The sequence below is a fragment of the Capricornis sumatraensis genome, chromosome 3 (genome assembly GCF_032405125.1).
Source record: "Capricornis sumatraensis isolate serow.1 chromosome 3, serow.2, whole genome shotgun sequence".
NCBI classification, from domain to species: Eukaryota; Metazoa; Chordata; class Mammalia; order Artiodactyla; family Bovidae; genus Capricornis; species Capricornis sumatraensis.
The window spans coordinates 120908114-120922911 of NC_091071.1; the positions used below are offsets into that span (position 1 = coordinate 120908114).

Genomic DNA, 14798 nt, shown 5'->3' on the forward strand with positions numbered 1-14798 from the left:
TATCTTCTGCTTCTGTTAGGTCCATACCATTTCTGTCCTTTATCGAGCCCATCTTTGCATGAAATGTTCCCTTGGTATCTCTAATTTTCTTGAAGAGATCTCTAGTCTTTCCCATTCTGTTGTTTTCCTCTATTTCTTTGCATTGATTGCTGAAGAAGGCTTTCTTATCTCTTCTTGCTATTCTTTGGAACTCTGCATTCAGATGCTTATATCTTTCCTTTTCTCCTTTGCTTTTCACTTCTCTTCTTTTCTCAGCTATTTGTAAGGCCTCCCCAGACAGCCATTTTGCTTTTTTGCATTTCTTTTCCATGGGGATGGTCTTGATCCCTGTCTCCTGTACAATGTCACGAACTTCATTCCATAGATCATCAGGCAATTTATCTATCAGATCTAGGCCCTTAAATCTATTTCTCACTTCTACTGTATAATCATAAGAGATTTGATTTAGGTCATACCTGAATGGTCTAGCGGTTTTCCCTACTTTCCTCAATTTAAGTCTGAATTTAGTAATAAGGAGCTCATGATCTTAGCCATAGTGAGCTCCTGGTCTTGTTTTTGTTGACTGTTTAGAGCTTCTCAATCTTTGGCTGCAAAGAATATAATAAATCTGATTTCGATGTTGACCATCTGGTGATGTCCATGTGTAGAGTCTTCTCTTGTGTTGTTGGAAGAGGGTGTTTGCTATGACCAGCTCATTTTCTTGGTAAAACTCTATTAGTCTTTTCCCTGCTTCATTCCGCATTCTAACTCGATTACAAACGAATTTTAATGGGAAGCCCATGCAAGTAGTAAAGAGTAGCAAGGCAGTCTAAGAGATATGATAGGTGTATGTTAACATGTATATGGATCTATGGAGAAATTGTCTAGGGACACAAACCACTGGGAACCAGTGGAGAAGACATCCACTTCGGAGATGGGTGGAGAAGTTCTGGAAAGGCCCCAGGAATAGAGTAGGAAAAACATCCACTTGGCCTTGGAAGAAGGGAGAGGAGGGATGCAGAGGCCTGAAGAAGTCACTCCTGGTGGAGGGAGAAAGGCAGGAAGTATATTTAGGGGACAGGTTTCCATAGTAACCATATACATGGACTGAATGAATGAGCTTAAGGACTTCCAGTGTCTTCATACCAGAGTGGGAGGGGCCACCAGTCCATGAAGGTAATGGTCAATCTGAAGTGCAGGGATTGAAGTCCCTGGGCAGGCAGAGGAGAGTGGAAGCCCCTGAACCCTGCACAGCAGCTGCTATCAATTTTACCTACAAACTATCTGCCATTTGTCCCACTTTGTATCTAGACAGAGCTCTCCACAACCCCTTAACTGTCCTTGTCTCCATTACCTCCATAGTTGCCCAAAGTATGACCCATGAGCATCCTTTTTTGCACACAGTGCTCACTCTGTTGTTATTCAGTTGTGTCTGACTCTTTGTGACCCCATGGACTACAGCACCCCAGGCTTCCCTGCCTTCACGATCTCCCAGAGTTAGCTCAAACTCATGTCCTCTGTGTCGATGATGCCATCCAACAATCTCATCCTCTGTTGACCTTTCTCCTCTCTACATACAGCACATTCTATTGCCTACATACAGCTCCCTGAGGCATGCATCTGAAGCACAATATGACCATACTGCCTTATTTCTATATCAATTTTCTCTTCACCCCTTCCTATTCCATTTCCTCCACAGGGTCAAGTTCTAGTACTTCCACATGGTGTAAGTTTTAATGACTTCATCTCTTCCTGTCTTTCCTACTGCATCTTCCCTGCTATTATGCTAGTTTCCAGACAGCTGTCTACTGGCTTTCTGCCAGATCCTTGTATATGTCGCCCACCTTCCTGCCTCCGACCTTAGAAAATGCTTTCATTTTCTGCACAGATGACACTCCTCCTCACTCTCTAACTAGTTACACCTGCTCTTCTGTAAAATCTCACTTCCTATGTCACTTCCCTAAGGAAGCCTTCTATAACCCTCCAGATTAGAATGGGCTTCCTTTGTGTGAGACCTCATGTTCTGTTTCTTCACAGCAATGAATGGCCTGGACATTTTCCTCTGCCCTTCAAAGGGAGGGCCACCTTGGAGAGGATGAATCAATGAGTAGGGCTTGCTTCCTCTACTGATACAAACTTGGTTCTTGTGTTTTAAGTTCCTGACCATTCTTAGGAGCTCAATGAGGAACAGGACAACTCTTGTTGTTAATGGTACAAAGTGAAGTGTATTTCCATAGAAATGGACAGTCTCTGTAAGATGGTCTATGAACAAATCTTTGAGTTTCAAAGTTCTGTGCTTCATCCATAGAAATCAAACTCTTTTTTTCTGAGAAAAGTGGTAGGATGGGAACTTTTGAATTTTACAACTGCAAATAAAAGTCTATGGTGGATCCTAAAGAAGGAAACTGGACATGGTTTGGTGCTCCCCAAAGGACAGATAAACCCAGGGCTTCCAGATACCTTATATCATGGAGGCTGATGCACATCTATGAGCATGGAGGCACAGGACACTAAGAACTGCCATGCTGGGGACAGAGAGGGCCCCACTTACAGGTACCAGTGACCTGTGGCTTAGTGAGGTTATCATCCCATGGAAGGTTCCCATCCAACCAGGACATGGTGGTGCTGTCAGGAGAGGCACATCAGACACATAGGATTTAGGCTTTCCAATGTAGACGGACCTTCTTTTGAGACAATTAAAGACCCTGTGGCTCTAGTAAGATTTGTAGTGGAAAAGGGACTATGGTGCTAATACTGACTTTCTTTCAGCCTCTTCTTTAGGACCAGGGCTGGTTGATTTACCTTGAAGATTGGACCACCAATGTGAATAATTTTGTCAGGGACACTTTGTACCAGTTACAATCAGAAATGTACATTTACTGACTATAGACCTCAAATAAATAGGATCCCATTTAAATATATATGTTATATTAATTATTATATATTTTATAACATATTATTATAAAACTATAAACTATATGTTTATATATAAAACTTAAAAACTCCTGTGCTCAACACATTGTTTTACAATGTTGGAGAAATATTGAATGTACATTGAAATCACTGATGAATTAAATTTAGAATAAAACGGAGAGAGTCTGAGATATGGAGCATCCTTCTTAGTCAGAATAGGATGAAAGTTGAAGCAATACTTTAAGCTGGTATATAGGAGAGAATATGGTGGCTGATTTTTTGCCACTCCTTTTGACACTATTTTAAAGTACATTATCTTCTTTTTTGTTTTACAATTTCATGTCTTTTTAAAGAAATTGAACTATAGTTGATTTACAATGTTGTGTTAGTGTGTGTATATATATATATATATATATATATATATTCCTTTTCTGTTATGGGTTATTATAAGAGATTGAGTATAGCTCCTTATGATATAGAGGAGGTTCTTCTTAATTATTTTATATATAGTAGTGTGACTATGGTTGGCACTAATGGTAAAGAACCTGCCTGCCAATGCAGGAGACACAAATGATGCAGATTTGATCCCAAGATTGGGAAGATCTCCTAGAAGAGGGCATGGCAACCCACTTCAGATTTCTTGCCTGGAGAATTCCATGGACAGAGGAGCTTGGTGAGCTATAGTCTACAGGGTCACAAAAAGTCAAACAGGACTGAAGTGACAACACATGCTCACAGCGTGAATATGTTAATACCCAATTTACCTCCCCTCAGATTCCCCCTTTGGGAACCATACGTTTGTTTTTTATTTCTGTGGGTCTATTTCTATTTTGTAAATAAGTTCGTTTGTATCACTCTTTTAGATTCCCCACGTAAGTGATATCATATGGTATTTGTCCTCTTTCTGACTTAAGTCACTTAGTATGATAATCTCTACATCCATCTTTGTTGCTGCAAATGGAATTACTTTATTCTTTATAATGGTTAAGTAATATTATCTTCTTGCATGTGCTTTCTAAATCACTGCTGAAGACTCCCTCCAATGCTATCATGAGAAGGATTCTGAAATCACAAATGGTGATACTGAAAATGATTCATGTTGATTTCAAAAGTAGTACTTTCTCATTTAGCTACTTTTTTCTCCTTTCTCTCCGCTGTAGTAGATGGGGGTATCAATGCTTCTTGACACTTTGGTATTTCTGCCAGCAACCAGCACAGCTGAGATGGATGTTGTAGGGAAAGAGCAAATTAACCAAGATGGTAGTGGTCAGACTCTCTTGCCTCACAGCTTCTTGCTTACCCCAGGTTTTGTGAATACACAGTTATGTAACAGCTGAAATCACTTACAACACTGTGCATGCATGTCACAATGTACCCACTTGGTCATGGGCCACTTTTGTCCTATAAATATGTATAAGCTCCATCTGTAAAGCCCTTGCATCTATGTTGTGGCCACGTTATGGCTGTGTCTGCTGGGTAAACCACAAGATAATATAGCATACCTGCTTCATTGGCTGCCGCACCAGCGTGGAGAGAATAAACATGCAGTTCCTACAATTCTTGAGTTTTCTTCCAACTTCCCAGCTCGTTGGAAGTTTTCTTTCATCTTCCAAACCCTGGGTTCAGCAAACAGTGTGAATAGCAAGACAACTGGCATAGTCGGCAGGATACCCAGCAAATAGAGGAGCCTGAGGCTCCAATGAATGGAGGAAGCCAGTAGCCACCGCATCGCATGTGGTAGCAGGTAGCCATGTCCTCTTGGTGTGGGCCCCAGTGGAAGACTGGGAAGCAGTGGATGGGTCACCAGGTAGCATTGACCAGATAGCATTGAAAAGGTGTCACAGGCAGTGAGCTCCCATTTCCAGAATGGGGCGGCATGGACTATGGCTGGCACCGTGGGGTGAATTTTCTTAACTGCCTTGAGGGTGAATATGGATAGTGCTCTCTGTGATGCTGCAGAAGTGTGCAAGTTGTTGAGATGGGAGGAAGAGCTAGAGCAGCATATACACATGCTGGAGCAAGAGATGCATGGCCATGAGGAACCCAGCTCCTCAAACTATGAAGTCATGAGGGAGGGTGATGATGAACATTGTGAGACCACAGGTCCCCGCTTGGTAGCATGGCCCGTTGTGCAGCAGAAAGTGAAGCCTGTGTAGCCTATTGCCCAGGGCTCATCCTCAAGGGGCCCTCAAAGTGACTGAGTTCATGATGTATCAACCATATACTCAGGCAGAGTTAGTCAACTTGGGTAAGCAGTTTCAGCAGAAACAAGGGGAACCCTTGGCAGCATGGCTCTTGCAACTCTGAGACACAGGGGTGGATGCTATAATTTGTTCTAGGGACAAAATAGAACTGTTGTTATCTATAACAACTTTCCCCTCACTAATATAAAGATTGTAGAACATTATGAGACCATGGGTCTTTGCTTGTTAGCTAGGCCCATTGTACAACTGAGAGCAGAGTAGCAGTTTAAACACCCACAGCAAGAGATACAGATGCTTCAGTTAGAAGATTACATGGCTCCCAAGGATGTTCCTTAAGATGCCCCTTTTGGCTTTGAATAGGGCTCAGGCCAAGGTGTCTGCCCAAAGAGCCCATGCAGGGACCTGAGGCCCCATGTGAACTTGCAATTAACTGTGCTTAGTCACTCAGTCGTCTCCTACTCTTTGCAACCCCATGGACTACAGCCCACTAGGTCTCCTTTGTCCATGAGGATTCTCCAGGCAAGAATACTGGAGGCAAGAATACTGGAGTGGGTTGCCATGTCCTCTTCCAGGGGATCTTCCTAAGCCACAGATCGAGTCCAGGTCTCCCACGTTGCAGACAGATTCTTTACCCATCTGAGCCACCAGGTCACTAGCTAATATACAGAGAGCAATGGCCTTGGTTGATACTGGTGCTGAAAGCAAACTTGTTTATGGCAAGCCAGAGCAGTTTCCTGGTTCAAGTGCATACATTCATGGCTATGGCAGCCAAATGATGAAGATTTAGGCTTTGTCCTATGGTGTAGATTTAGAACAGTGTACTGTAAAGGCTGTGTCCTCAGATTTAGAAAAGTATAATCATGTAGGTAGATTGTGAACACTGCAAAAATCCCCTCCTTGAAGGGATGGGCCCAGTGCCTCTGGGGTATTTTGCAGGTCCTTAATAAAAATCCCTGCAGAGGTGGAGTTGCCTCTGTGGAGGTTTGCATGCAATTTCACAAGGACAGATGGTGGACGAGATTTGGCAATGAAAGATAAAGGCATTCCATGTGTGGTGGGTGTCTCTTCTAGCCCCATGAGGGGAAGAACTGCAAAATGAGTTCCAGGTGATACCTGGCATTGGGTTTTGCTATGTATTGGGGATGTAACTGTTTGTTACTATACCATCTACTGCCATTGCAGAATGTGGGTTCAAGGGTCAGAGTTACTTGTCAAGGGAATATCACAGAAGATGGATTGAGCATAGATTCTGAGCTGAGAGACCCTGAAGGGGTGAAATATAGAGTAAGAGCAAATTTGCCAAGATGGTGGTGGTCAGGCACTCTTGCCCAATGGTCTCTCGCTCTTGCCCCATGGTCTCTCGTTCTTGCCCCATGGCCTCTCGCTCTTGCCCCATGTTTTGTAAATACATGGTTATCTAACAGCTGAGATCACATAGCACTGTGCATGTTTGTGATGATGTACCCACTTGGCCAAGGGCCACTTTTGTCCTGTAGACATATATAAGCTCCACCTGAAAAGCCCTTGAGGCCACATTATGGCTGCATTTTGGCTGCACTCACTGGGTCAAACATAACAGAATACAACATGTCTGCTGCAAAGCTGCTGTGCCAGCCCAGAGAGAATACACGTGTGCAGTTCCTATGACTCCTCGAGTTTTCTTCCAGCCTCCCCACTCGCACTTTGCCTACCCTGGGTTCAGCGAACAGCATGCACAGTGAGGAATACCAAGACAGATGAATGACAAGGGTGGCTGCCCAGAAGTGGTGTGACAGGAGGCCAAGCCAGAAACCCTTCCTGGGAGAATTGGGTCAGATTTCATGTAAAACTTATTTCCTATCCATTCCCATCTCTCTCTCCTACTTGCCCTTGGACCTAACACTGGAGAACACAGCAGGGAGGTGCTCTAAAAACAAAGAAATTTTGGACAGTTCAGGTGACTGCCTGGACACAGGACAACAGAGGACAGTGGGAGGAGAATGTGAGGGGGGAGTGAAGGAGCACAGCCTGAAGTGACCCAGAGAAACCATCCAGAGACGATGCATTTCCAAGTTATCCTGCTCCCTGGTGAGCAAAGTGTTGTTCCCCACACCTAGCCTTATTTTAACAGAAACTCTGGGGCATTTATTTGAAGTTCTTGCCATCATCATCTTGCTCAGGACTTTGTGTGTCCCCTGAAGGCCCCTCAAGGGACTCTGGGTTCCCTGGTCTACTTACAGATAGTGAGGCTCATTATATGTTCAATGGAATGAAGCAGCCTGGCCTCTCATCAGATGTGGGAGAACTGGTCAAAGAAGGAGAAAATATCAGTTCTTCTAGATCCCTGCTGTCATGAGGACTATCCACATAGAACACTTGCAACATGGTTTAGGTGGAGCTAAACATTGTAAAATTGGATTTTTTTTTTAAGTTTTTTTTTTTTTTTAATTGAAGTGTAGCTGATATACAATGTTGTGTTAACTTCTTATGTACAGCAAAGTGATTCAGTTATGTGTGTGTATGTGTGTATATATATATACACACACACATATATTCAGGTCAGTTTTCATTCCAATCACAAAGAAAAACAATGCCAAAAGATGTTCAAACTACTGACTACACAAGTGCACACATCTCACACTCTAGCAAAGTAATGCTCAAAATTCTCCAAACTAGGCTTCAACAGTACATGAACTGTGAACTTCCGGATGTTCAAGCTGTGTTTAGAAAAGGCAGAGGAATAAGAGATCAAATTGTCAACATCCATTGGAACATAGAAAAAGCAAGAGAGTTCCAGAAAAACATCTACTTCTGCTTCATTGACTATGCTAAAGTTTTTGACTGTGTGGATCACAACAAATGATAGAAAATTCTTTAAGAGATAGGAGTTCCGGACTATTTTAGCTGCCTCCTAAGAAATCTGTATGCAGGTAAAGAAACAACAGTTACAACCGGACATAGGACAACAGACTGGTTCCAAATTGAGAAAGGAGTATGTCAAGACTGTATATCATCACCTTGCTTCTTTAACTTATATGCAGAGTACAACATGCAAAATGCTGGACTGGATGAAGCACAAACTAGAATCAAGATTGCCAAGAGAAATATCAGTAACCTCAGATATGCAGATAACACCATGCTTATGGCAGAAAGTGAAGAGAAACTAAAGAGCCTCTTGATGAAAGTGAAAGAGAGTGAAAAAGCTGGCTTAAAACTAAACATTCAAAAAATGAAGATCATGGCATCTTTCTCATCACTTCATGGTAAATAGATGGGGAAATAATGGAAAGAGTGACAGACCTTACTTTCTTGGGCTCCAAAATCACACTGTAGGTGATGATTGCAACCATGATATTAAAAGATGCTTGCTCCTTGAAAGCAAAGCTATCACAAACCTGGACAGAATAATAAAAACAGAGACATCAATTTGCCAACAAAGGTCCTTCTAGTCAAAGCTATGGCTTTTCCAGGAGTCATGGATGGATGTGAGAATTGGACTGTGAAGAAAGCTGAGCACTGAAGAATGGATGCTTTTGATCTGTGGTGTTGGAGAAGACTCTGAAGCGTCCCATGGCCTGCAAAGAGATCAAACCAGTTAATCCTAAAGGAAATCAACCCTGAATATTTATTGAAAGGACTGATGCTGAAGTTGAAGTGCCAATACTTTGGCCACTTGATGTCAAGACAATCTGGCCACTGGAAAAGATCTTGATGCTGGGAAAGATCGAAGGCAGGAGGAGAAGGGGACAACAGAGGATGAGATGGTTGAATGACATCACTGACTCAATGGATATGAGTTGGTGATGGACAGCAAAGCCTGGCATGCTGTAGTCCATGGTGTTGCAAAGAGTCAGACACGACTAGGCAACTGGAATTGAACAGAATTGATATATTCAGTTATACATGTGTGCATGCTAAGTCACTTCAGTCATGTCTGATTGTTTATGATGCTATACACTGTAGCCCACTAGGACCCACTGTCCATGGGTTTCTCCAGGCAAGGATACTGGAGTGGGTTGCCATGCCCTCCTCCAGGGGATCTTCCTGACTCAGAGATGAAACCCACGTGTCTTAAGTCTCCTACATTGGCAGGCAGGTTGTTTTCCACTACAGCCATCTAGGAAGCCTCAGTTATACATATATACATTTTTAAAATATTTTCTTTATGGCTTATTATAGGATATTGAATATAGTTCTCTGTGCTATACAGTAGTACCTTTTTATTTACCTATTAGTATATAATAGTTTGTATTTGCTAATCCCAAACTTCCAATCGTCCCCCCTCTACCTCCTTCCCTCTTGCCACTCACAAGTCTGTTCTCTATGTCTGTGCGTCTTAAACATTGGATTCTAAGATAATGGGGAAGGGACATTTTACAAAGTCCTAAGCTTCTACCTTCAGTCTTGTCATCCTTTCCCCCTTCTACACAGCCTCAAACTTTGGGTTCAGCTTTGTTCTGGCAAATTGTTACTAGAGGTGATGCTTACCTCAGGAAAGAAAAAGGGGAAGAAAAGTTACTGTTGTCTCCCAAGTTCCCTGTGGGAGCATTCCTGACTGCTTAAGAAAGACAGTCTTGCCTCAGTCAATCTGCCATCAGTAGGAATATTTCATCTTGAAAGGAAATCAACCAGAGTTCCAAAAAATGCAAATTAAAACAGCAATAGGATCTGAAAAGCTAGTTGGTAGATTTTTTTTTTTAAGTGGTACCCAAGACAAAGGAGGAAGTTCTCAGAGATGGCTGCCAGAAGCATCTGTGGCACACAGACATAGGTTTGTCCCCTATTGTCACTGGGAAGGAGGACCCTGGCTTTTGAATTACCCAGCTACTCCAAACTCAATCTGTGTAGTTTTTTAAATGAATGTAGTGTCATTGTGTAGAATACATAAGATACACATGTGAGCACTTAATGCCAGGGACAGTATAAACTGTGGGCAATTTCTTTTTTGTTATTTTATTCTTTCAATTAATTTTTATTGGAGTACAATTGATTTACAATGCTATGTTAGTTTCTACTACACGGCAAAGTGAATCAGCTATGAATATACATATATCCTCTCTTTTAAAAATTTTCTTCCCATTTAAGTCACCACAGAGCACTAAATAGAGTTTCCTGTATTATACAGTAGATTCTCATTTGTTATGTATTTTATACATGGTATCAATAGAGTATGTCTGTTAATGCCGGTCTCCAAAATCATCTCAACCCTCTATCCTTCTTGGTGTCCATACGTTTGTTCTCTATGTCTGCATCTCTATTTCTGTTTTGCAAATAAGATCATCTATACCATTTTTCTAGATTCTACATATGTGTTAGTATACATTATTTGTCCAGTTTCTTGATGGATTCGGGTTTCCCTGGTGGCTCAGAGGTTAAAGCATCTGCCTGCAATGTGGGAGACTCAGGTTGAATCCCTGGGTTGGGAAGATCCCCTGGAGAAGGCAATCCACTCCAGTATTCTTGCATGGGAAATCCCATGGACGCAGGAGCCTGGTGCCCTACAGTCCACGGGGTCGCAAAGAGTCGAACACGACTGAGTGACTTCACTTTCTTGATGGATGGATATAAGGGGCCTTTATTCTTTGACGTGTCAATTAACTTCTGGGAATCTACCCAAAAGAGAACACATCTAAACAGCCACAACAAATGATCAATACAAGAATATGCTTATATTCCACTGATGATGAGTACATTCGTAGAAACCCATTACTGGTAGAAGTTTGTTTGGTAACTGCTATTTGTTTTCAGAAGTGCAGGACTATCACTAACAAACATAATTGGGACCTAATGATGTTTTTCTGGATTAAGAGATTGTTTGAGCTGAATGATTAGCCTGCTGTAGAACTAGAAGCTGTACTAGGTGTCTAAGCTCACTACTTGACCACTTTAGTGGGAAGTTAAATTCAGGCAGCTAGGCGACACAGGGCATTCCCTTTAGGAAATTCCTGCCATTCACCTCTCCCCTGACTCTAAAAGGCAGAGTTAGCATCATTCAGAGGCCTTGAGAGATTTGTAGGGAATAAGATGTGTCTGTGACTAGAACACACTTGTGGCTGCCAAGGGGAAGTTGGGTGGGGTAAGGGTGGATTTGGAAGTTGGGTTTAGTGGATGCAAACTGCTATATGCAGAATGAGTAAACAACAAGACACTGTATAGCACAGTGAACTATGTTCAATATCTTGTAATAAACCATAATGGAAAAGAACATGAACTATATATCTATTTATTCATATATATGTATATATATACACACACACCCATGTGTAACGGAATCACTTTACTGTACAGTAGAAATCAGTGCAACATTGCAAATCAACTATACTTCAATAAAATACATCCCCCCCCAAAAAAAAACACGTGTCCATGACTATGTAGAGGAGAATATTGTCTTACACTTATCTGAATAAGTTTACTGACAGTATTGTAGAGATTATTTAGAATTTAAAAGAGACAGATGATAGTGGTGCTAAATGAGAAGTTGTTGGCTATAAAAATTCCAAATGGCTTTCATGTTGTAATAGCTGTTCATAATCTAGAAGGTGCTCCAGGCTTTCTCCTTATTCATCTACTAAAAGTGACTCAGCGCATGGCTCAGCTGAGCATATATATATATATATATATATATATATATATATATATATACACACACACACACACACGTCTCTCTTTTCCTGTAACTTCCTCAAATAAACTGACCTGTTTTCTCACACTTATGCAAAGAATTATCTTCTTCCTGCTTCTACTATATATATACACACTTAATACTCCCCACTTCTGGTCCTCTCATGCACCCCTCAATCTTTATGTTACTAAAAATACTCTTAATATGATAAAAATATGGCCACTGTCATTTTGCTGCTTCTGATTTTGTATGATAAATTTGGCAAGCATAAAAGGCTTTTAAACTCTACTTCTACTCATTTTTGTTGCCTCACCTCCTTCATATCCCTGGCCCTCTCTGTCCCATTTCAAGTTCAGAAATGACTCACTTTTCAGGAATGCCATTTTGTTAATTTCTCCAAGCTTTTGCGAACACTATGCCATTTACTGAGAAGGCTAGCTGGACATTCGCCCCTGTCCTTCCCCACTTCCTTCCAGGAAAGCCTCACCTTCCTTATGAAACCTTTGCTCTTTTAGCTATTTCTTTTCCCAGGCTTCCCTGGGAGCTGGTGTCAGTGGCTTTCCACATTGTAACAAAATTTTCTCAAGTGTACCACATTGAAAAGTATCCCAGGTCTTGGCATTAGTTGACTTGCAGTACATAATTACTCAGTGAATGAATGCTATTATTTTTGTCTCTGGATCCCTAGAAACTTCTGATGTTTCCTCTCCCTCCACTGCCCTAGGTCTTTGATGACTCTTTTTGCAGATAGCACTGTGATCCACAAAATAGGAATGGAAAACAATCTTGTGGCTGAAATTGAACAAAGCTCACATATTTTTCCCTTTAAGATCTTACTGCTGAATGTGGAATAATCCTGAAATTAAGGTCAGCTCCAGGTGATTGTTTATATCAGCTGTCAGATTGCAGAATAAAAAATGGCTTTTATATATTTGACTTTTATTGTTTTCCAGGGCAATGTCACTTTTTCCTGCTCTGAACCACAAATTGTTCCCATCACATTTGTCAACTCCAGCAGCAGTTATTTGCTGCTGCCTGGGACTCCCCAAATCGATGGGCTCTCAGTGAGTTTCCAGTTTCGAACCTGGAACAAGGATGGTCTCCTGCTGTCCACAATGCTCTCTGAGGGCTCGGGGACCTTGCTGCTGAGGCTGGAGGATGGAACCCTGAGACTCGTGATTCAGAAAATGACAGAACGTGCTGCTGAAATCCTCACAGGTACTGTCTACTGACAACTTCTAGATCACTTTCTTATTCAGCCAAGTCAACACATGTTTGAGATTCTGACCAAAACATACAGGCTCCAGCTCCCAGGGATGTGGGATAATCAGTCTTCACAAACTTCAGGTTTGAAGATCCAATAGTTTTTTTATTCTTAGAAAAAAATTACATTGTAGTATAGTTGATTTACAATGTTGTGTTAGTTTCAGGTTATACCAAAATGATTCAGTTATACATATACCATATACATATATATATATATATATATATTATATATATATATATATATATATATTCTTTTTCAGATCCTTTCCCTATCTAGGTTATTACAGAGTACTGAATATAGTTACCTGGGCTATATGCTAGGTCCTTGATCATTATACATAGTAGTGTGCACCTGTTAATCTCAAACTGCTAATTTATCCCTCTCTCCCCCGTACATTTTCCCTTTGCTAACCATGTTTGTTTTCCAAGTCTATGAGTCTGTTTGTGTTTTGTAGATTTTTACATTTGTGTCATATTTCAGATTCCACATATAAGTGATATCATATGACATTTTCTTTGTCTGACTTACTTCACTTCATATGGTCACTTAATCTTTATCTCTGAAGATTGGAAAGCACATCCTTTTACAGCAGTATATATTAGGCCCTAATGTGTGGCAATATGGAACAGAGGTATGAACCATACCCTGGCTCTTCCATCTGCCTTTACTTTAACATGGAGCTATGAAATTTTCTCCCTCCTTCTCTACTTGTTATATTACTGTCCTTCCAGAAACAGCATGTTCACTTAGTGACGAGTACTTACAGAGGTCAGACTTACATGCAGGCATTGGACTGGAGGCTAAGGCAGGCAGGTAGGTCAATGAATCGTCTGAGAAGCCTTCCTGGCTCTACAGTTTGAATCAAACCCCCTCTTCTGGGCCAATATCTATCCCAGATTACATGATATTGCATCTTTCTTTAATTTAAATATCTTTCTTTCCCCACTGGACTGTGAGCTCTGTCATCCAAACAAATTAAAGAAATTTGAGTTAGGGAGCAAAAGACATAATTTAATAGTTAAGATCAGGTCAGACTATGGGAAAGCTTCAGAGTCAACGGATGAACAAAAACCCCACTGAACTTCTGTAAATGACAGACGCGTCTGGGTCTGCAAGTCAATCAGGAGGGTCCAAAGGTGCCTCTTCCCCTTATCAGTCTGTGGCCCTAGATTAAGTTCCTAACTTTGTCTCCCATGTAAGAGTGTATTAGGTACCTATAGCTGCATAACAAATTATGCCAACATGTAGTGACTGAAAACAGCATGTGCTATGTCTCAGTTTCTAAGAGTCAGGAATCCAGAGGCCCCCTGACTAGGTAGTTCTCGCTATAATCAGCTTGTTAGTAGGGGCAACGATCATCTCACGTCTCAACCAGGATTAATTCTGCTTGCAGGCTAACTCACATGGATGTTGACAGGCCTCAGAAGATTCAAACTTATCCCCATGGCCTCTCCAGAAGGCTGCCTCATTGATAGGGCAGTACTATTAATCCAGAGTGAGTGACTTTGGAGAGAGTGAGAAAGAACCCTCAGGACAATGCCATGATGTTTGTGTATCTCATAGAAAGAGTAGCATCCCATCATTTTCAACATATTCTGCTCACTAGAAAAGAGAATAAATCTAGCCCTTGCTCAAGTCAAGGGGATTATACTAGTGTTTACCCAGCAGGCGTCATGGGTCATTGGGACCATCTTAGCATCTACCTGTAATAGGAGATGGAAAAAAAAAAAATCTTTATGTTACAAGGCTGTGATGGTGATTGAAAATGAAAGTGTTAGCCACTCAGTTGTGTCCAACTTTTTACAGCTCATGAACTGTAGCCTGCCAGGCTCCT

The 14798-nt window shown here is 41.4% G+C and overlaps 1 protein-coding gene across 2 annotated transcripts in view; it reads left to right on the forward strand.

The window, feature by feature from the left end:
* The window catches only part of CNTNAP5 (contactin associated protein family member 5), a 1075483-nt gene that overhangs the window by 564271 nt on the left and 496414 nt on the right, over positions 1-14798 (forward strand). For both annotated transcript variants that reach the window (XM_068967132.1, XM_068967133.1), the window contains exon 8: positions 12651-12915. In XM_068967132.1, coding sequence (XP_068823233.1) covers positions 12651-12915 — 265 coding nt within the window. The remainder of the gene's footprint in view (positions 1-12650; positions 12916-14798) is intronic.